At 43.6% G+C, this 23,300-nt stretch overlaps 1 protein-coding gene across 1 annotated transcript in view; it reads right to left on the bottom strand.

Annotated features, from left to right (window-relative positions):
• Positions 1–1,743: 1,743 nt before the first annotated feature.
• The window catches only part of LOC145358117 (uncharacterized), a 237,378-nt gene continuing 215,821 nt past the window's right edge, over positions 1,744–23,300 (bottom strand). The window contains exons 14-22 of the mRNA XM_080211791.1: positions 22,405–22,458; positions 19,103–19,147; positions 13,539–13,592; positions 9,223–9,267; positions 8,949–9,002; positions 6,928–6,972; positions 6,718–6,771; positions 4,095–4,139; positions 1,744–1,833 (exon numbers count right to left, since the gene is read on the bottom strand). Of these exons, the coding sequence (XP_080067917.1) occupies positions 1,744–1,833; positions 4,095–4,139; positions 6,718–6,771; positions 6,928–6,972; positions 8,949–9,002; positions 9,223–9,267; positions 13,539–13,592; positions 19,103–19,147; positions 22,405–22,458 (486 nt within the window). The remainder of the gene's footprint in view (positions 1,834–4,094; positions 4,140–6,717; positions 6,772–6,927; positions 6,973–8,948; positions 9,003–9,222; positions 9,268–13,538; positions 13,593–19,102; positions 19,148–22,404; positions 22,459–23,300) is intronic.

Here is a 23,300-nt window from a genome sequence, read left to right as displayed (position 1 = left end):
TATTGTTCCTCAATTGTCCCACCATAAAGATTTTGCTCCCAATCTACCTTAGCCCTCATCCCATTGTAGTCTCCTTTGTTTAAGCACAAGACACTAGTATTGGATTTTACCTTCTCACGCCTCTTCCGTATTTTAAATTCAACCACACAGTGATCGCTTCTTCCAAGAGAATCCCTAACTGTAAAGTCATTAATTATTCCTGTTTCATTACTTGGGACCAGATCTAGGATAGGTTGCACCCTTGTAGGTGCTATTACATACTGTTCGAGAGAACTATCGCAGTTATATTCTATGAACTCCTCCTCAAGGCTGCCTTGACCGACCTGGTTTGACCAGGTAGATGTAGTATATTTGGATGTCAAAATGCATTTGGTGAATTTCTTCACAAAAAATTAACAGACATGAGGAGGGCTTGTAGATTTGGAATTAATAGTAACATGGATAGAGGATTGATTGGTGGGCAGGAAGCCAAGAATAGGGATAAATGGGGTATTTTCAAGTTGGCAGGTTGTGACGAGTGAAGTACCACAGGGATCAGTGCTTGAGCCTCAACTCTTTGCAATTTATATTAATGACACAGACAAAGACACAGAATAATGTAGCTAAGTTTGCTGACAATGCAAAGCTAACGGGAATGAGACACAAATGACAGAATTTTACCGGCACACCCGTCTGAGGGTCATAAGATTGCGCCCGAGGCCAATGGAGAATGCCGTTCTGCGAGCCTTGCCTGCTCCAGAGACGGGGTGGGCAAGCCAATAAAATCAGGGTCAAAGGTCGTGAGCTTACTGGCCGTTCATGCCACACTCTTGCTGCAAAGTCAGAGAATTCGGTGTCCAGCCAATGATCCCTTCACTGCAGAGGGATGGGAAAATCCCACCGGCGTGAATGGCCATAACATTCCAGCCATAGATGCACCAAATGGATGTGGACAGTTAAATGAGTGGGTAATAAGATGGTCAATGGATTATAATTTGGGGATGTATCGGGTCATACAAATAGAAAAGTAGAAAGTTAGCATGCAAGTAGAACAAGCAATTTTTCTTCTCAGCGAGTCTTCCCACACACATTTTTCCCTTGGGTTTGGAGGGAAGGTAGATAGGGAACAACTATTCAGCACCACAACGAGGAGGAATGTCTTCATTCAGAGAGTTGTGAAGCTTTGGAAATCTCTAACCCTGGGAGATGTGGATACTCCATTTCTGAATCTATTTAAGGCCGAGTTGATTTTTGGTCTTTCAGGGAATCAAGGGATACGGGTTGCAGGCAAGAAAGCGGATTTGATGTGAAAAATTAGTGGTGGTTACACTGAATGGTGCAGAGGCTTAACAGACTGTCTAGTCTGCTCCTGTTCAGACCTTTGCCCTTATGAGCAATGCGAAATCTTCAGATATGAGATGAATTGAAATAAATCTATTTCTATAAGGTCATAAGGGGCGGCATCAAGGGGGAAGGATCAGTAAATAAGCAGAGAGGCAAAAACTAACAAATTTAAAGGGAGACTTGATAAAAGTGAAGCTACTGATATTGAAGATAGATAGAGGGGATGCACAGTATGTATAATCTATAGGAAGGACATCATTGTAAGAGTGTATAATGTAAATCCATCAGGATAAAGAAGCTACAGCTGAAATGCCTCCTTTTGTGCAAACCTTCATGGGTCTAAATTTCAGCTTCTCACATTGTTCGTTAGAAACAAAAAAACCCATCTAAACATTGTATTTACTTTAAGCACTCAATTTGTTAGACATGCTCAAAGTGACATTTGTACAGTTTTACCCTTGGACCTTCAGGACCAGGCTCTCCTCTTGCCCCAGGTGGTCCAGCTTCACCCTAGAAAACATATTCATAATTAGCACTCTCGTACATTTATGAAATTCTTTTTTATGTTTAGGTTTATATTAAAACTTTAACAATCATGGTTACATTTAAATTTTAGATCATTTGTCAAAAGTTGAATGCCATTAACTCTTAATGAGAAGTTCAAAGTAAATCAACCATAGGCCCATGTTGGTAGGCAAGAATAAAGAACAAAGGTTAAAGGAAACATCAGGCACGTCAGCAGCTAAAATATAAAAATCCCAAAACGGACCCGAGTTCCATTTGTGCAAAGCCCAGCCCGTCACGCAAACCAGCCTCCCATCTATTGACTCCATCTGCAATTGTCACTGCCTCAGAGAAGCAGCCAACATAATTAAGGATCCCACGCATCCTCTCTTCCACCCTCTTCCATCGGGAAAAAGATACAAAAGTCTGAGAACACATACCAATTGGCTCAAGAACCGTGGCTGCAATTCCCCCATCCTACTGTGCAAATTTTTTTTTAGCACAACGGGTTGGGAGATTCTCACGTCAGCTGATTCGTGGGTTTTGCATGAACGGTTGCTAGCGTCTCCCAGTGCCAGACTTCCAGCGGTGTCTGCTCCGTGCCAGAAATCGGTGGGCAAGTGCAAAGTCTATTTAAATGGTCATTGTAAAAGAACTTGGACTGAATTCTCTAGGTCTGCTAGCATCTCCCATCCTGTTAGAGCATTTCACTCCAGCGAGGATTACAGTAGCTCACCACTTTCTGGGAGCTAGCAGCCTGACCTTGCTGGAGCGATGGAGGGCAATTGGGCCACTCAGGGAGTCAGGTGGTAGGGGGCTGGTTCACACTCTGGCAGTGTCAACCTGTGCCCCTGGGAACTGCACAAGGGGCAAAGTGTCAATGCCCAGAGGGCACCTTGACACTGCCCACTGGGCATTGGACAGTGTCAAAGGGGGCACATGGACTGGGCCTGATGGGGATTAGCCTAGTGGCTGATCGGTGGAGGTCGGAAGTCCTGCTGCCACTCTGCATTGGGATCAATGGGGGAAGTAGTGAGGCCAGCGACTGGGGCGGGCTGGGGCAGAATAGTCAGCCAGGGGCCAGTCAGCCTGCTGGGGGTTCCACACTGCCAGGCACGGTTACACTTGGCGGGGGTGGAATCGGTGGAGGGGGGGGGCTGCAGATCGCAGCGGGCCGGGAGAGGGCGATCAGAGCTGGGCCGGGGGACGTTTGGTGGGGCGGACAGTTGGCATTGTGGGTGTCGTGGGGCTGGCCAGCAATCAGGAGGCCACCAGTGCGGGGCTACTGTGCATGTGCCTATCCTGGCACTGACAGAACGGCGCACATGTAATAGCCTGCTCAGCATGCTGATTTCAGCCTCTCCAGTGGGAATAGGCCCCACTCCCCGATATTTAACGATATCATGCGGGTGGCCTCTGTAGTGCAGAGCGAGAGATTCTTCTCTGAACTCTCACTGAAAAAAAAACATGAATTACTCCAGTTTTCACGCGAATTTGACACTTAGAATTTCTTGGGCTGAATTCTGCCCAGTTTCCTCCTTGCTGCCATCAGACTTCGACCATATATTAAGCTAATCTTTCTCTACATCCCATGTATAACACCATATTCTGCACCCTCCCCTTTTGTTCTCCCCTATGTATGCTATGAATGATACGTTTTATCTGTATAGCAGGCAAGAAACAATATTTTTCATTCTATCCCAACAATGATTTATTATCACATCCCAAACTATGACAATAATAAATCAAATCAAATCACATATAAATCAATGCAGAATCAAAAGGTTTAAAGTCGGTGCTATTGGTAAATTGAACATTGGCAGTGCATTGTAGCAACTTCACTTTCATTTTATCTCACAGCAGCAAATTGCTTTTATAAGCTCAATGGAGTATAAAATAATCTTGAATGGTATTGTATTGAATGTCTGTTCTGTACCCTGACCCAGACATGCGGTGGTATTGGGGTCAATTAAACTAATTGTGTGAAGGGTGGGGTAGACAGCACATTACACATGGTTGTTTCCATGCCAACCATTTTGCCTAATGCCAAAACAAATTTCTACCCGAATTTATCACATCCACTTTGCAATGCAATGTTCTGAAATCCAACTTTTTTTTTCATTATGTAGTGCCAATTACATTGAATGCCTTAACTAATTTAAAACTTTTTTCAAATGTATCAAGGGGTCAGGTCTGACTGCTTTACAAAGAGGTGGACCGTATTTGGTGGAGACAGAATAAAATCTTTTCGGCAACATTTTACTTACAGCTTTTCCCCTTGTGCCAGGAAGTCCTTCTAATCCAGGCCGGCCCTTGGGAATGAAGAAAGAAGATATAGGTGTGATCCTATTGACCAGCAGTGAGCATTGGGAAGACAGCACAGAGCAGAGATGAGTAATCCAAGTGGATTTGAGCCCAGGTTGTTAAGGATCAAGAAGTGAAAATATAATGTGCTAACCCGCTCTACCCAGTTAACCAAGAAATTGGAAACACTTTCTCACCCTGTGTTCACAATATGCAAAGTAATAATTGCAAATTGTTATGATCGCAGCTGCTGTTAATACTGGACAAGTCAGATCCTAGGCTTGATAGATCTAATCTTTTGTTTTTAGAAACCATGGAAAGGAAGTTACTGAACAAATTCACGGGAATCTGCAAATGAACTTTTATACAAGAATAAAATATTTATGAAAACAAGAAGAGTGAACTATATGACACCAGATAAAAAGTTTAGAAAGATCTCAAAGCAAGCTCAAGATGATGATCTAAATTCCCACTATTCCCTCATCAGAGCAATATCTTTACAGACACAAATCAGTGAAGAGTTACCACCAGTTTGACACAAAGGCATCTTGCTTGGGACTGGCTCGTGGCAACTGACTGATATGGTTACTTTCAGTGAACTCCCAGCCACCTGAAGGGACAGGCTGTCCCGAAAGCTTGCAGCTTTTGCTACAAATAAACCTGTTTGGACTTTAAACTGGTGTTGCGGGATTTCTTTCTACTTTGATTCTGCCAGGGGGATCTTAGGGTGGCATAGTGGCACACTGCTGCCTCACAGCACCAGGTTCCTGAGTTCATTTGCTGCATCGGGTCACTGTCTGTGCAGAGTCTGCACATGCTCCCCGTTTCTGTGTGGACTTCTTCCGGGTGCTCTGGTTTCCTCCCATAGTCCAAAGATGTGTAGGTTAAGTTGATTGGCCATGCTAAATTAGTGTCAGGGGATGAGTAGGGTCAATATGTGGGGTGTCAGGAATAGAGCCTGGGTGGGATAGATGTTGGTGCAGGCTTGATGGGATGAATGGCCTCCTTCTGCACTGTAGAGATTCTATGATACAAGCATTAGGACCCCTGTTTGCTGGTGAAAATGGCTATAATTAATTTTAGACGTGTGTCCTGGATATCGATGGAAGAGCCTTTAACAATTGGGCAGATGGAATATTTCAATCTTGGAGAGTCTTCTTCATGCTGGTAAAACAGATGCAGTGCGTTTCAATTTCTCACCCACTGTGCCTATTTTTAAAAAAATGCCACACAGCAAGATGTTTATTTAGAACCATAATTTCAAGATTCACAAATCACTTGAGCTTTGCATTTTTGGTTTGACATGATCTTACACCTTTAATTAGGACAACTGTCCAGCATCTGTTATTTATATTTATGCTGTTACTTCACAGCAGTGTAGGGAGGAGGGTATGTTTTGCTGTGCCACAGTGTCAATTATATTGTATTCATTTTAGTTGGCATGGAGTCCATGCACTATTAGCAAACCACATTTGCCATCTAAATTAGGATAGAAATCTAAGAAGCATACCACCTCCTTGCTGGCAGTGCACTGACAATATTCACGCTCTAATTGTTAGCTTCATCTGTACTTATATAAACAGTCTTCATCCAAAACATTCAATATTGTGTTTGTAGCTTTCAGAAATAGTTCTAGGCTGGTGCTATCTGGCACTATATCTGTTTTTTTAATGTTTTGGACCATTTACAAGTACTTCTCCCAAATTCATTCTACTCTTGTTTAATTCAGTTTTGATGATTTCCTTTATTTTTCTGTCTATGATAGTCACCATGCTTCCACTATTTTACAGTGGATTATATACACACCAATGGACCAATATTCCAGTAGCCTCATATGGTTCACAGAATCCTTACAGTGCAGAAGGAGGCCATTTGGCCCATTGAGCCTGCACCACCAATAATCCCACCCGGACCTTCTCCCAAATCTTTGCCAGCTAATCCCCCTAACACTGAGGGAGCAGTTTTGCACAGTCAATCAACCTAACCAGCATGTCTTTCGGACTGTTGGAGGAAACCTGAGCACTTGGAGGAAAGCTACTAGGAGAACGTGCAGACTCTACTCAGTTACCCAAGGCCAGAATTGAACCCAGGTCCCTGGCGCTGTAAGGCAGCAGGGTTAGCCATTGTGGTTAGCAGTGTTAATGTGGTAAACCATCAGCCACCCGGTTCAATGCAGCCAACCTTCTTTAAACGAGAGTCAGTTCACTTCAGAGAGCAGAAAGTAAAAGAATGGACCGGCTGTGAATAGAGCCAGAGAACAGAGTCAAGAGGGCATATCTCATATAAAAGGTGATAGAAAAACTTGTCGGGTGGGATTTTACAGTCCTTCCTGCTGGCAGGATCTTCCAGTCCCGCCGAAAGTGAACACCCCCAGTGCAGATTTTCGAGTGGTGGGAGGGGCAAGCCATACCAAACACTGTAGACATCGGTGGGACTGGAAGTTTCCACTACTGATCAGCTGCCTCCATCACTGGAAAACACACTGCCGGGGGGGGTGGTTGGGGGAGACTGGAAAATTCAGGCCAACAATTTTTTTTCAATAAATCATCTAAACAGTCCAATTTAATCTACTTTACAAATCCATACCTGATGGCCCCTCATTCCTTCAAGTCCTCTTCTTCCATTTACACCTTGCGGTCCCTGGAACAAAATGACACTTCACATGTTTGGCTCTAACAACTGAAAATAACATTCCGTACAGACATTTGATTGAAGAGTCGTTTCTTTTAAAAATTGAGCAGCTTAAATATTCAGATATACCTTTAGAAAGGAGGCAGTCATTGACAGTTACTATACCTGAGGGCCTCTCGGGCCAGGTAACCCTGGCAACCCAATCTCCCCCTGTTGAAAATAAAAGAAAAATAAATATGAACTTGTCTGTTCAAAGTGCAATCTTATTGAAGTTGTTTGGCAACGCTCTGGGCAACAAAATGAGTGCAGGCAAAAGGTAAAACCAAGAAAAAAAAAACACATCCTCGTTATCAGGAAGGTAAAGACAGGTAAATTATCCGTTCAGGTAGAGCTCCGAAGCTGCCCATGTGGGGAGGAATTAGAAGGAAGCACAAACCAGTGAGGATAGGATGGAGTCAAGGGGTTGAGTGCCCTGCTAATGCAAAGAATTTTGAGAGATTTCCGATAACAGGGTGGAGGAAAGTAGGCAGAGAACTCCAGGAGATAAGGATCAAGGGTGGCATGGCGATTCAGCGGTTGGCACAGCGCCAGGACCCTGGTTCAATTCCAGACTTGGGTCGCTGACTGTGTGGAGTTTGCACATTCTCCCCGTGTCTGTGTGGATTTCCTCCAGATGCTCCAGTTTCCTCCCACAGTCCAAAAGATGTGGGGGTTAGGTTGATTGGCCATGCTCAATTGCCCCTTAGTGTCAGGGGGATTAGCAGGGTAAATACACGGGATTATGGAGATAGGGCCTGGGTGGGCTGGATGTTAGTGCAGGCTTGATGGGCTGAATGGCCTTGTTCTACACTGTAGGGATTCTATGATTCTATCATATTCAATCTAAAACATACCTTTGCAAACTGGAGTTCACATTGCCTTGCTCAAAATATGCACAGGTGGCCAACAGATGGCAGAACCGCATCAATCTGGTCATGGAATTACTTTCAAATTTATATGGTATTAGTTTAAAGAATGTTTCCTGTGGACATCATGTGTTTTGTCTTTTATTTTATTCAACTAATTTGCAGATATAAACTGTAGCATCCGCCTCAATTTGAACTGTCCCAGATTTTTACATTGTAAAGAATAAAATTTCTGATTAAACTATAGGGACTGATTGTCTGCCAGAAATGATCAGGTCAGGGAAGCTTTAAACAAAACACAGCTGGACTTTAAATTTAAGCCAATCTGCCCCAGCCTCAGAACTGTTCTCTTGCTTTTTCCCCATAACCTTCAGCATATTTTCCCTTCAAATGTTACGCTCCATGTACTTATTCCAATTTAGTGAGTCCTTGTTCACCGACAGTAAAAAAAACCTCTCATGTTTGTACCCCTCAAAACCCTCTCTTGTCATTTCCAACATTTCTTAGTCTGCCCCTGAAATCTTGAAACCATCACCGCAATGTTAGGGCAGTACAGTGGTTAGCATTGCTGCCACACAGTGCCAGCATTCGATTTCTGGTTTGGGTCACTGTCTGTGAGGAATCTGCACGTTCTCCCTGTGTCTGCGTGGGTTTCCTTCCACAGTCTGAAAGACGTGCTGTTTAGGTGCATTGGCCATTCTAAATTCTATGTACCCGAACAGGAAATGCTGAAGTGTGGCAACTAGGGGATTTTCACAGCAACTTCATTGATTTGATTTGATTTACTATTGTCACATGTATTAACATACTGTGAAAAGTACTGCTTCTTGCGCGCTATACAGACAAAGCATACTGATTATAGAGGAGGAAACGAGAGAGTGCAGAATGTGGTGTTACAGTCATAGCTAGGGTGCAGAGAAAGATCAACTTAAAGTAAGGTAAGTAAGAAATTGCATTAAAGCATTGTTAGGGTGTTTAAATGGTTAGAATGAAGTTTCAGAAGCATAGAATGAGAATAAAAGATAGAATTAGAAGTTATGCTGGGCAGAGCTTGCAGGGAGTCGCCTTGCTCCAATGCCACCATGGAATTGCAGTGTTAATGTAAGCCTATTGTGACAAATTGGGTTTGGTTATCAAGATTGTTCCCCAGTTACCCAGCATCATCATTGAAGACCTAAATAGTGGTCAGAATGGCTAACATAGTCTGAAAAAGGCATAGAACATAGTTAAATACACATGGATACCAATTAATGCAATGGCATCAATGAATGTCTTGCATACCTCAGAACCATTAACACCTGGCACACCCTTAGGTCCCACAGGTCCTTCTTTACCCTATAGATAAAAAATAAACAATGATGATAGTGGATAGTTTCAAGTAAGAACTCATCATTTCATGTTTCCTTTGAATACAAGTCATATCCCAGAGGAACCAAACAAACTACTGCTTTGACAGTAGGTTATTATAACCACATAGAGCTAAAAATCTGATTTACAAATCCAACACACAAGCTTAATACTTGGTGCTATTTATTTCCTTAATAAGCGTACACACCATTAGTCCTGGCAGTCCTTGTGCTCCTATTAATCCAAATTCTCCCTGCAAAACAAATTAAAATTAAACAGACATCATTAGAGCTCATTACCGCGGAAATATTTCAGGCATCCGGTTCAATTAGTGTTTTGTAATTTTGTCTCCAGTTCCTCTAAAACCAAATGTCTAGTACAGAAAACCACATTAAATCGAACCCTAAACATTTTATAAACATGTAAAGTGTAAGTTAGGTAATGAGAAGGGTAAAGTCAGACCTAATAAGGGACCTCAGGAAAATTTTAACGTAGAGATGGAGGAGGTAGTAATAAGTCTTCAAATCTGAGTTCACAAATACACTAACGCCAGCCTCCCCACTAAATTCTGCCTAATGGCAATTTGCATGGATTGTCATTCCCACCACTGGGGAACCCACTGTGGGGTCAACTTCAGGGGGACCGGAAGATCCCACCAGCGGGAAGAGCCATGAAATCCCGCCCCAGGAGTGGAGAGAGAAGTTATGGACAACATATTAATAGATAGGGAAGATGTACTAAAAAGATTAGCTTTTCTCAAAACTGATAAGTCACCTGGTCTGTATGGAAATGCTATCTAAAGAAACAAAAAAGGTAGAAATTGTAGAAGAACATTCACCAGTATTGTTTCTTTTAATTTATTCTTGGGGCGTTGCTGACTGGGCCAGCATTTATTGCCCATCCCTAGTTATTCTTGGAGGACAGCTGAGAGTCAACCACATTGCTGTGGCTCTACAGGCACATGTACGCCAAACCAGGTTAGGATGGCAGATTTGCTTCCCTAAAAGGCATTAGTGAACTAGGTGGGTTTTTCCAACAATCAACAATAGTTTCATGGTCATTAGTAGATTCTTAATTCCAGATTTTTTTTTTATTGAATTCAAATTCCATATCTCTTATGGCAGGGTTCGAGTGTCTGGATTAATAGTTTAGTGATAACGCCTTAAGGCCATCACCCTCCCCACAACCTAATTACGATCCACTTTTGTATACAGGACTTCTGCTGGGAGGGCTGCCAATGTATAAGTGTTATTGAAGAGAGGGAAGAAATCAACCAGAATACTACAGGCCAGTCAACCTGGCATTGATTGGAAAGGCTGGCATTGTCCTCCGTGGGACAGATAAGGTTAAGAGATTACCCAATGGAGGTTTTCAAGATGATGAGAGGTTTTGACAGAGTAAATGGAGAAAAACTGTTCACTGTGATGACAGTCTAATAGATTTAAAATCATTAGCAAGAGGTTGAGATGGGAGACGAGAAGGAAATTCTTTCACTCCGACTTGACAGGATTTGGAGCATTTTATTTATTAAAGTAATGGGGGTTGATTCCTTCGATAATTTTAAAAGGGAGTGAGACCCTCGGTGAGGAATTGATAAGGTTATGGGCAAAAATCCATATAGAATTTTCCCATCCCGTCCACCATGGGAATCGTAGCAAGCGAGACATGGACCACACAAAGCTTGTTGAGCTCGGGTGGGACATTCTAGCACGGGGCGAGCGCAGCCGGAAAATCCTATGCATCAGCTAGAATTTCACCAGCATGCCTGCCCCAATTCTAGGGGTAGGAAAGGCTCAGAGAACGGCATTCTCCGTTGGCCTTGAACAGGATCGTACAAACCTTGAGCAGATGTGCTGGTAAAATTCTACCCTGGTGTGTGTGCTAAAAAAAAAATGAATACTCTTTCAAAACACCCAGCAGAGGGTCAACATGTTGATAGCCTCCTAAACTGTTCATTCCTACGATTCTACAAAAACAATTCAATATTTTACCTGGCAAAAGTGGCTTATTTTCCAGCCTTTTTGACAAACTTGGTTACATCACATACTGTATAAAGATTTCATAGTGGCATGAATATTCGCAGCCAGAGGCGAGGAACCTCTGAAATGCGCACTGGAAAATCATGATCAACATGCTGTCAGTAGCTGAGGTCCTTTGCTGCCAGTTGTACTTGGGAATAATATCAACCTTTAAACTGCTCATTGCTGCATATTGCACAGTCCACTTTAGTCTACAGTAGAGACAGGAGCGGCTGTGCAAAGTTTCCAGAGTATGGCTGGAGGTGTGGATGAGGCACAATTGTTTTCGTCATTCAGCCACCAGTTCCAAGGTAGCACAGTGGTTAGCACTGCTGCCTCACAGTGCCAGGGACTTGGGTTCGATTCTGGCTTTGGGTGATTGTCTGTGTGGAGTTTGCACACTTTCCCCGTGTCTGTGTGGGTTTCCTCTGGGTGCTCCAGTTTCCTCCTGAGGTTTAGACGGATTGGCCAGAGTAAATTGTCCCTCAACATCTCGAGATATGTAGATTAGGGCGATTAGTGGGGTCATATGTGGGTGAATCTCTGGAATTCTCTGCCTGTTGAGGTGGTGGAGGCTGCCTCGCTGAATATTTTTAAGACGTGGGTTGATGGGTTTTTGATAAGCGAGGGGATTAAGGGTTATGGGGAGAGGGCGGGAATGTGGAACTGAGCCACGGCAGATCAGCCATGATCTTATTGAATGGTGGGGCAGGCTCGAAAGGCTGGATGGCCTACTCCTGCTCCTATTTCTTATGTTCTTATGGTTACAGGGATAGAGCCTGAGTAAGAATCTCTGTTGGGGAGTTGGTGCAGGCTTGATGGGCTAAATGGCCTCCTTCTGCACTGTAAGGATTCTATGGTGGAGATACCGTGACGTAACTTGTCAGAGTGCATCCTTCTCACGTTTTGCAAGAACAAAAATGTAAAAGAATTAAGGAGAAAGAGGAAAAAAAAAAGCAAGAATGAAAGAGAGAATAGACATTTATATAGTGCCTTTCGTAATGTTGAGATGTTCCAAAGTACCTCAGAGACAATAAAGCACTTTTCAAATGTATTTTCTATTTTATTGTCACATCTGAGAGAAACAGCAGAACATCAGCTTTAGTGCAACTGGTTGAGGGATAAATATTGGCGAGAACACCCAGGACAACTTCCCTGCCCTCCTTCAAAATAATGACATGGAGCCATGGTTAAAATCTTATCCAAAAGACAGTGCAGCACTCCCTCAATCCTGCTCTGTTCTATCAAGCTAGGTTTTGTGTTCAAGGGCAAGATTTTATGTTTTGGGAGATCCTGACTCTGGAATTGTGCCTGGAGGAGGCACCCGGCAGTGATTATCCCAAAATTGGCCAGTGAGTAGAAGGCACACTGAACTTGCAATTAGGCAGGGTGGGTGGACTCTGAAAACTGGAGGACTCAGGATGAGGTTCTCCAGCCCGGTGGAAGCTGTAGACTGTTGTGCAGGCAAGGGGGCTGCCATTTTGTCACAACGTCTCAGCAAATTCAAAGAAAGCAGAAGATAAAATGGTTGCAGCTGCTGGGCCACCATCGTGGCCAGACAGGAAGTGAGAGGCATAGCACGGCGGTTAGCAGTTGCCTCACAGTGCCAGGGAACTGGGTTCGATTCCCCGCTTGGGTGACTGTCTGTGTGGAGTCTGCACATTCTCCCCGTGTCTGTGTGGGTTTCCTCCACAGTCCAAAAGACGTGCCGGTTAGGTGCACCGGTCATGCTAAATTCTCCCTCAGTGTACCCGAACAGGCGCCCCAGTGTGGCGACTAGGGGGTTTTCACAGTAACTTCATTGCAGTGTTAATGTAAGCCTACTTGTGACACTAAGAGAGATGGGAAGGGCTGCAAGGGCAATCGGGAACACTGTTTCTCCAGTTGGACAGCTGTCACGCTCCTGAAAATTCCAGTTGGCCTCTGATAGCTGGCCTTAATTAGCCTTCAGACAAGCTCAACTAGTCTTGTGAGCGAGTAGCTATTCCACCCCTGAACTGGCCTCCAGCAAAATGGCTCGGGGATGTGATAAGCAAGGGCAAAACTAACATGCTGGCCAGCAGCGTAAAATTAAGCTACCCATCTGCCTTTGTTCTCGGCCCGACATTGGGGCAAAAATCCTGGCTCGAGTCTCTGGAGTGAGGCTCAACTCCATAGCATTTTGGGTGGAATTTTCCCGTAATGGCCGTCACAGGAATTGTACCGGGCGGGACATGGATTATGCAAAGGTCTGTTGACCTTGGGAAGGATTTTCTGGTCTTGGGGCGAGCGCGGCCGAAAAATCCTGCCCTTTGACCCAGAGGCAAGAGCTCCCACTGAGACAAAGCTCAGACTTAATCCTCAAGCACACATTTCCATCCACAAAAAGAGACCTCCCACAGAGGAAGGACGATCTTTTCATTAAATCCTGCGATAATTTATCAGCAATATGTTAATTTAACAGCTTTAAATCAGGTCACCAGAATAACATTCTCATCAGTCTGCAAGATTTTGTACTGATACTCACCGGGGGGCCTCTGGGTCCCTGTGTTCCTGGAATTCCTTTCAAACCCTTGATACCCTGAAATGGTTAAAATGTTGTGTGACCATTGCTTTAGAATAGATACAATTCAGGCTGCTAAACAATCCGTGCGGATTTGTCAGAACGCATTTGAGCGCGGACCACATGTACATCAAAAGCTGTGGCTCGGTGCCATCTCTAATGAATAAAAAGTAACCATTCTGTTAATGTCCTATTAAAGAAGAATGATTGCGATGGCTAGTTACAATTATCCACTGTTCCCAGGACGCTGTGTGTGGGAAAAGGACAAAATATTTATCGGGACAGAGAGAAATTGTGAATTATAAATTCTGCATCATAATCATGAAACATAGAAGAGTACAAACATTACAATGAGAGCACAGAATTATCTGCAGCACAGGATCTGGCTTTTGCTGTGTTGGGTGTTGAAATGCTACATGCATTTCCTCTTCCCACTTTTCTCTTGAGCCTCTTAAATACGTCACTGCAGTCTGCTTCCACCACTCCGTGTGGTAGCAAGATCCAAATTCTCACCACCCTATCAAACGGTTTGGCCTTGGTCCATTGGTGGCTCCCTCATCTTTACACCCCCTCGTTGAGTTCACATACGACTGAAAACAATGTCCTCCTTGCCCACCATGCAGCCTCTTCATCATCTTCAATATCTCCATCAGGTCTCCTCTTTGTTTCCTCCAGAGGAAAGCTGGCTCAATCCTTCATGATCCTCGCATCCTCTCTACTCTAGTAATGGTCATGTGAATCTTTCTCGAGTGCTCCCTTTTGTAGCATGGAGACTAGGGGCCAGATTCTCCAACCACATCTGCAGCTGGGATTTTCCAGTCCCGCTGCAGTGAACGGAGATCTGGCTGATCCCCAAATTCTCCATCCTTGTTGGCAGCGGTGACAGGACATGAACTTCCAGATAATTCTGGCCTCGAACTACATACAATCCTCCAGGTGTGATCTCATCAAGGTTCTGTACAAATCTGGTGATACTTCCTTGCTTTTGTATACAAGTCCACCAATTATTTGCTTGCATTCTTTTTGGGTTTATTAATGTGCATTTCTACGTCTAACCTTTTAGAGCTGAGGTGAGGAGAAACTTCTTTACCCAGGCGGGGGTGAACGTGTGGAATTCACTACCACAGAGAGTAGTGAGGCCAAAACGTTGCCTGATTTCAAGAAATTAAATATAGCTCTTAGGGCTAAAGGGATCAAGGGATGATATGTGAAGATTGGGGGGGGGATAAGGATATCAGCCATGATCAAGATGAATGGCGGAGCAGGCTCCAAGGGTTGAATGGTCTACTCCTGCCTCTAGTTTCTATGTTTCTTTGACTTGTATCTGTATTCTCAGACTTGGAGGTCTTGTGACAGCATCCCTACCTCTGAGTCAGAAATTCTGGGTTCGAGTCCCACCCCGGGACGGTGCATGCATAATGTGGCCAAAAGGTTGAGTGTCGACCTGCAAATCCGTCCATCATGCCAATGGCTGGCAGTAAGAGTGGGAGAAACTCCTGGTCAGCCACACTTGATATGGAGTGGTACTCCTCAAGCTATAAGCCTCTGGCAAAAAACTAGTGACGTGTTCCAGGAACTACTGGCTAGAGAAACGGATGAAAGTCTCCCTTGCTACACCACTAAATGTGGACAGAGAATTGAAATGGAATTCCCAGACTTGCTCCTCTACAGTTTAGGTGTTTTTTTCACCTTCCAAGGAATATCTGGTCTCCTTAATCTTCCTACCAAAATGAATGACCTCATACATTGCTCCATAGAATTTCATTTATTACCGACTCTGTCTTCCTGTATTTTGGGGCGGTCAAGCCATGGGCCCCCCCCCCAAATTCGGTATACTCCAAACTCCGACAACTTCTGAATCCAAAAGATGTACATAGGTGTTCTGTAAAGAGCAGAACACCGCTCCCCGTTTTCTGCCCACTTGAGAAATTCTCCTATTTTTGAAGCCACCTTTCAAACCATTCTGCTGCCTGACTCCACATGCCCCAAGTCACTTATGTGGCACCTTATCGAAGGAGAAGAACTTTAAACGCTTCCAGCTGACAAGAACCGTGCAGAACAGGAGCTAAAATCTGGTTGCCAGCCCTGCAGCTATTTTAACACACTTTTTCACACTCTCCTATCTACCTGATCCCAACAAGGGCCTTTATAAAGGTATGAATTGGACTATTACTTAAATAGGTGCCTTTTTTCATGGGATATGGAAAATGCTATCAAGGTCAGCATTTGTTGCCCATTGCGAATTGCCCTTGAACAGAATAGTTTGCTTGGCCATTTCAGAGGGCGGTTAAGAGTCAATCACATTGCTGAAGATCTGGAGCCTCACGTAGGCCAGGCCAGTTAAGGATGGCAGATTTCCTTCCTTGAAGGGCATCAGTGAACCAGTTGGGTTTTATAACAATCAATGACAGTTTCATGGTCACCATAAACAAGACTTATCTTTATATTCCAGATTTATTCTTTGAACTTAAATTCCATCAGCTGATGCAGTGGAGTTCGAACACATTTCCAGTATTAGCCTGAGACCGGGGATTACTAGTTCAGGGACATCACCACTACACCACCATTGTGTGTTACTTTAGCCGGTGTGCCCTTGAAACCTCCTGTTGGATGCCCATTAATTTATGTGAGGGCCGAAGGAGGACTCCTGTCTATACACCGGCAAAAATAGCTCCGGCCATTTCTGTCCGTCATTTTCCTCCATTTTCCGATGACTCCTGACTTTCGGATTCCCAAGAGAACAAAGTTTGCTAATTTTCAATTCAGTTCTTAAAAACCTGCGGCCCTAAAGTCTAAAACAGCCTGAGGGGTGGAAGGAACACCAGGAAGTGCCAAATGATCAGCACATTATCAAGTATTCTAAGTCACTGTTTCCCAAAGTCTTCTTAACGTTTCACAAAATTAAGTGCATACATATCCAGAAACAAAGAAGTTTCACATTCACTCTTCCAGGAGACATGTTTGTTTTTGCAGTGTTTATGAGAGTCATTTGAACCATCAGCACTGAGGGCGGCACGGTGGCATAGTGGTTAGCACTGCTGCCTCATAGTGCCAGGGACCTGGGTTCAATTGCTGCCTCAGGTCATTGTCTGTGTGGAGTTTGCACATTCCCTCCATGTCTGCGAGGGTTTCCACCAGGTGCTCCGGTTTCGCCCAGTCGAAAGATGTGCGGGTTAGGCTAATGGGTCATGCTAAATTGACCCTAGAGTCAGGGGAATTAGCAGGGTAAATATGAAGGATAATGAAAATAGGTGGGATTGTGGTTGGTGCAAGATCGATGGGTCGAATAGTCTCCTTCTGCATTGTCAGGATTCTATGACTAATGACTTCTTTGATCCCATGTTAAAGGATAGTGAAGTCACCTGGGAACCATTAAGTAGTAACTGACCACAACAGATCACAACACTTTAAAAAGGCAATATGATCTCATTGAATGGTGGACAGGGTTGAAGGGCTGGATGGCCTGCTCCTGTCCTCTCCCATCACTCTTCAGAGCAGGCAATCAGCGACTTGACCAAGGAATATGCAGGAATTATGTTATCAACTGGTAGTATGATACCTCAGCTAATTTGTGCATGCAGTTTTGGTATGGAGGCTGTGAGGGGAACAAGAACCGCTTTCAGATGGAAGGAGAACGCCAGATAAATGCTTACAATTAAAGAAGTGAACAACTGTTTTACAGGATTGAGGGATTAATGTGTGAGGGTGCTGAGAAGAATCATTGTCATCTGGAGAAGAGCCAGCATTTTTCTGGGTTATGAAATACTCCCACAATTTGTAGCTGAATAGGTTTAGTGATTCTGTACAGTGGATTCTAATGAACAGTGTTCACAGGAGATGATTACAGTCAAAGAAAAATGCAAAATTTAAGAAAATGAATTCAAAAATTAACATTAAATAGTCAAAGGATTTTTTTTTAAAAAGGCAATTGAACATTTACTTGAGAAAAGTAATTTGAAGGGTTACAGGCAACAGACTGGGACAAAATTGTACAGTTCTTTTAAAGAGCTGGCATAGGTATGATAGGTAGAATAGCTTCATTTGTGCTGTCAAACACAAAAAACGGGTGCAGCACCTTCCAATCCCACGACCACTACAATCTCGATGGATGAGGGCAGTTGACACCTAAGAACACCATCTCCTGCAAGTTCCCCTCCAAGCCACTCACCATCCTAATTTGGAAGTATGTCGCCATTCCTTCACTGGGTCAAAATCCTGGAGCTCCCTAACAGCACTGTGGGTGTACCTACACCACACAGACTTCAGCGGTTCAAGGCGGCAGGTCACCATCACCTTCTCAAGGGCAATTAGGGATGTGTAATGAATGCTGGCCTGGCCAGTGAAGCCTACATCTGTTGCATGAATAAAGAAATCTCACAAAAAGCAATAGATAACATATGGATTGTTTTCATTTTGTTTTCTTTTCTTTCCAACAATCTGCTTAAAATTGAATTATCAAAAGGTTTAATTTAATTCATAGAATCATCGAAGGAAGCCATTTAGACTATATTCCCTTGCCAGCAACTCAGTTAATCCCACTCTCTTTCCTTTATCCAGCAGCCCTTCAGATAATCTTCTCTCTTCAGATAATTATCCAATTCCCTTTTGAAAGCCATGATTGAATCTGCCTCCATCATACTCTCAGGCAGTGCATTCCGGATCCTAGCCATTCTCTGCATGAAAAAAAAGGTTTTCCTCATGCAGACTCTGGGGGTGGAATTTTACCAGCTTGCCACACCAATCAAAGCTCAAATGAGAACTTAGTCAATTGAAGTCTTGAGTTTTAAACTGCATTGATGAGCTGGTACAGTATGTAACCTGGAAGGGTTATTAAATTCTAGACAGTCAACATGCCTGACAACTCAACACCGCTTGAGATTAAATGATTTTAAATAGGGAGGACTTGACAGAACTCAATTTGCTTTACAACACAATAAAAATGAGTTCCATGTGTAGACACCACTGGAGTTTTGGAAGATGTAGTGCAATGGAAAACCAGTGTACTGTTCAACAAAGCAGTACGTGGTAAGATTCAGAGTTTTATGTTGGTCTCTTACACATCTAATGGTTTACCTCTGCAATGGTGAGTGGAAGCAATTCCCCAACAATGGGAGGAAGGCAGAAACAAGTGAGTATCTTGGGCTGTTGCCACATCTCGAAGCAGCTGTGTGCACATCACATTTGGTGCAGGTTTGGGATCAGGGGAGAACCTCCCTTTCTGCAGCAGGGAGGGCAGGATGATGGGGAGTGGAGAAAGTAAGGGCGTCTGCAAGGAAAAAAATCTCACGCCAAACCCAAAAAGACTGACTTCCCTTCGGGTCCATCTGAGAATCCAGATAGTTTTTCAAGAAGTATTGAAGCTGCTTAAGTTTTACAGACATGACACGTCAACCAAAAAGCAACAGCAGCCAGCATGTAAGGAGTATAGTCCTGATGATGAGAGTTTCAAATGAGTATAATCTCCACTTGCAATGCAGGCCAATCACTACCAGTTTGTATTGCAAGAACAAGATGATTATATTACTTACAGAGGGTCCGAGAGGCCCAGGAAGCCCAATTTCACCATCATCACCCTAGCACAAAAAGAACATTAATAATACAAATATGATCATTCCAAAATTACGGAAGCAGTTAACGTAATTTTTAATATATATTATATAGCCTTTTAAAAGAAAGGATATATAATTGAAAATGATTTATCATCAATGCAAGTTCAAATCTTGGTTTTCATTTATAAAAGGTGGCTGGAAGACTCAAAAATGTGGCGATGTGTTTCTGATATCATTCTTGAAAATGGAAACAATCACAGGGCAACAAGGAAAGTGCAGGATGGGAGGGTGGGAGGTAAGGGGGTTGGGAACTCACTGGATGTTTCTTTCATCGACCTAACATAGGGATGATGGGATGAGTGACCTCCTTCTGTCCTGTGATTCCGTGTGATCAGATCAGAGACAGCAATCATAGAAGACAAATTAGCCCATTGTACTGTTTAAAATGGTGAAGGTTCACAGAGAAATGAATCTTGTTTTGCTATTCAGGATATAAAAAGCAAGAAACAAAATGACCAATAGTCCCCATTTCCTGCAGCGTGTGGGTACTTGGTTCATGATTATCTTGATGCATTTTTGGAATAAGCGCAGAAAATAGTGGAATTACTCAGCAGGTCAGGCAGCGTCCGTCCAGAGGGAAGCAAAGTTAATGTTTCAATTTGATGATCTTTCATCAGAAATCCCGGGGGTCGGATTTTCCCACTAACTGTGGGATTTTAACTCCAAGGTGAGCTTTTTTTTATTTCTCAGCTAGAATCTAATCAACAGGCTCGGCTTCTAGTGGAGTGGGGAGCGCTTTGGAGCAGGTCGGTCAAGTCCCTAACCATTGCCTGTGTAGAGTTTGCACATTCTCATGTTTGCGTGGGCTTCCTCCGGGTGCCCTGGTTTCCTCCCACAGTCCAAAGATGTGCGGGTTAGGTTGATTGGCCATGCTAAAATTGCCCCTTAGTGTCCTGAGATGCATAGGTTAGAAGGATTAGCAGGTAAAATATGTAGGGGTATGGGGTTAGGGCCTGGGTGGGATTGTGGTCAGTGTAGGCTCGATGGGCCGAATGGCCTCTTTCTGCACTGTAGGATTTCTATGATTCTATGAAAATTGAAAGGCAGTCCAGGAAAGGTCAGCTGTAAATCAAAAGGACAAAGGTTCTGATGGCTCTGCTGCAAAACTTACAGCTGAGTATTAACATGCAGCGGATTGTTCAGGTTTGTGGAATTAAAGATCAAAAGTACAATCGCAAATGCACAGCCCCCTTCACAAGCTCATTAAGAAACTTAAATGGCCATTGTTAGTTGGTGAGCATGTTTCCTCTTTCCATCCCCGCAGCGGCCCTTTAAAAATTAAAATCCAATCTGAAGGCATCAGAATACTGGGACAACCACTGGAATGGTAATTTTAACTCAACCTGCAATGGATCCCACCCCAGTGTGGCCTTTGAAAATCCAGTCCATGGTTCCTACGCTGCCTTCTGCCTTACCTTCCCCTTCTATTCTGTCCTGGGTGTAGCACGGTGGCAGAGTGGTTAGCACTACTGCCTCACAGCGCCAAGGACCTGGGTTCTATTCCTAGCATGGGTCACTGTCTGTGAAGTCTGCACATTCTCCCCGTGTCTGAGGGGATTTCCTCTCAGTGCTCCAGTTTCCTCTCACAATATGAAAGACATGCTGTTCGGTGCACTGAGCATGCTAAATGCTCCCTCAATGTACCCGAATAGGTGCTGGACTGCAATGACTAGGGAATTTTCACAGTAACTTAAACTTATCATTTTCCCTGATTTCACTCTTTCCTTTATATGAAAACTCCATTTCGTCTTCATAATTTATCCCTTACTATTCAATAAAAAACATTGTTGTTTCACAGAATCTGCGGTAGTGGTTACTGCTGCTGCCTCACAGCACCAGGGACCCCGGTTCCATTCCAACTTTGGGTAACTGTCTGCATGGAGTTTGTACGTTCTCCCCATATCTACATGGGTTTTCTCCAGGTGCTCCGGTTTCCTCCCACAGTCCAAAGATGTGCAGGTTAGGTGGATGGCCATGCTAAATTGTCCCTTAGTATCCAAAGATGTGCAGGCAAAAGAGAATGGTGAGGCAATAATGTGGGGTTAAGGGATGGGGCCTGGATAAGACATTCTATCAGAGGGTCAGTGCAGACTTGATGGACCCAAGGACCTCCTCCTGCACAGTAAGGATTCTATGATTCTGTACACTTCTCGTTTCTTATGTTCTCACTGAAGCAGCCGATCAGGTAATCTGCATGTCTATTTTTTCCACATTCTCTCATCACTGTCTCTAACACATAGAACATGAGGCTGATGTTGCGACACTGTGCTATACATGGAGCTGAATTCAAAACATGTCTTATTTTAGAACTGATATCATGTAACATATGTCCAACTTAACATGTGCTCTTCCTACTTGTACTTAGAAATTGGTTTCAAAGTACATCTTCCTGATATCAAAATACCAGGCCTTGTATAACGCTCTAATATTAATCGACACTGCATCAGATTTTGACCACTGAGGTAAAACCGAAACTCTAACGCTTGCCAGCATCCCGTCAAAGGGCAAGAATAAAAATAAAATGCTGCAGGTGCAGGAATTCTGAGGTGGGAATATTGATCTGAAACATTAGCCCCTTGTTTCTCCTTCTCTCGATAGATATATGATCAGTTATATATAAAACATCTCTGATGTAGCATTGCAGGAGCTGGATCACCACAACACAGCAGAGAATAGGAAATCTACTGCCGAAATGTCAGCAATCAACACACTGGAACAATCAACAGCGTAAATGATTATGGTCCAATCTTAACTATGATGCTAACTTCAATCAATCCAAAGGATTTTTCTTCAGCTGCCTATAACTGATTTAAAATCGCACAACCGCCCAGTGATGGGTGGCACAGTGGCCAGCACTGCTGTCTCACAGCACCAGGGACCTGGGTTCGATTCCCGGCTTGGGTCACTGTGTGGAGCTTGCACATTCTCCCCATATCTGCATGGGTTTCCTCTGGGAATTCCTGTTTCCTCCCAAAGTCAAAGATGTGCGGGTTAGTTGGGTTGGACGTGCTAAATTGTCCCTTAATGTCAGAAGGGACTAGCTAGGTTTTGGGGATAGGGCCTGGATGGGATTGTGGTCGGTGAATACTTGATGGGCTGAATGGCCTCTTTCTGCATTGAAGGATTGTATGATTCCAAGATAGATGTAGATATTGTTACATTGGATAATATCAACAAGTTCTATTATTTGAAATTTTTCTTTTATCTGAATCACACAATACCTTAGCTCCTTTTTCTCCTTTATCCCCAACTGGTCCAGGTAGTCCTTGAAAGCCCTGAAATAAAGACATGTTTACAGATATGGACTAAAGTTGTTCCAATATACCAATGAAAATGCATGACTTTGAATGAACAAGATGCTTCCTCGCTAATTCAATGGATATATAATGCATGGGTTATGACTGAGATGCATGGATAAGGTAATTGCCAAGTTAGAACCCCAGTTTGCAATGAGTCAGTCGATCCCCATTCAAGAACTACAAGTTAGATTCAGTATTGCAAAACAATTCATAACTCAGAGCTGTTCGTTGACTCATGCTGGTGATTAGGTATGTGTTAACCATCAGTTGCGGATAGCACTGCACTCAGATGTGATGCCTCTCACAAAAGGACACCCTTCCAACATCCAAAATCCCAGCTTATCACTCGGATGCGATGGACTGCGCAGTCTGGGCTTGCCACTTGGATAGCCTTTGGGTAACAATGGAACTGAGAGTTATGTGCATTAGCAGTTTTGTTAGCGAGAAATTAGATAATGTAGAGGGACAAAAGGACAGAAAACACAACCATATTTTATTTCTCAGACTAAATGCCAAATTCTCACAGTAACTTAAAGGATCTTGGCTTAGCCAGAAGGGCATTGGAGCCCTGATTCTGGAAGTCCCACATGTAAATTTGAGGGCCACCATTTTTGCCTGGGTGGGGTGGTTGTGGAATGGGAGCAGGTTGGAGTTTGCACATCTGTGATTCACAGAGGCAGTTGCATGTGTAAAAGTGCAGTTGCCTTCAAACAGATACAATTTTCATCTGGGGGATGAACAAAACATGACTTGTGGATTATGGGTGTTTGAGCAAAAGGTCCAAAGCTGTAAAATTATTTGGAGAGATTGAGTTCCCT

This window comes from Carcharhinus amblyrhynchos, chromosome 25 (assembly GCF_965287045.1).
Source record: "Carcharhinus amblyrhynchos chromosome 25, sCarAmb.v2.hapA, whole genome shotgun sequence".
Lineage (NCBI taxonomy): Eukaryota > Metazoa > Chordata > Chondrichthyes > Carcharhiniformes > Carcharhinidae > Carcharhinus > Carcharhinus amblyrhynchos.
Note: the sequence above shows the minus strand (reverse complement) of the source record. Positions and strands in the feature narration are given on the sequence as shown.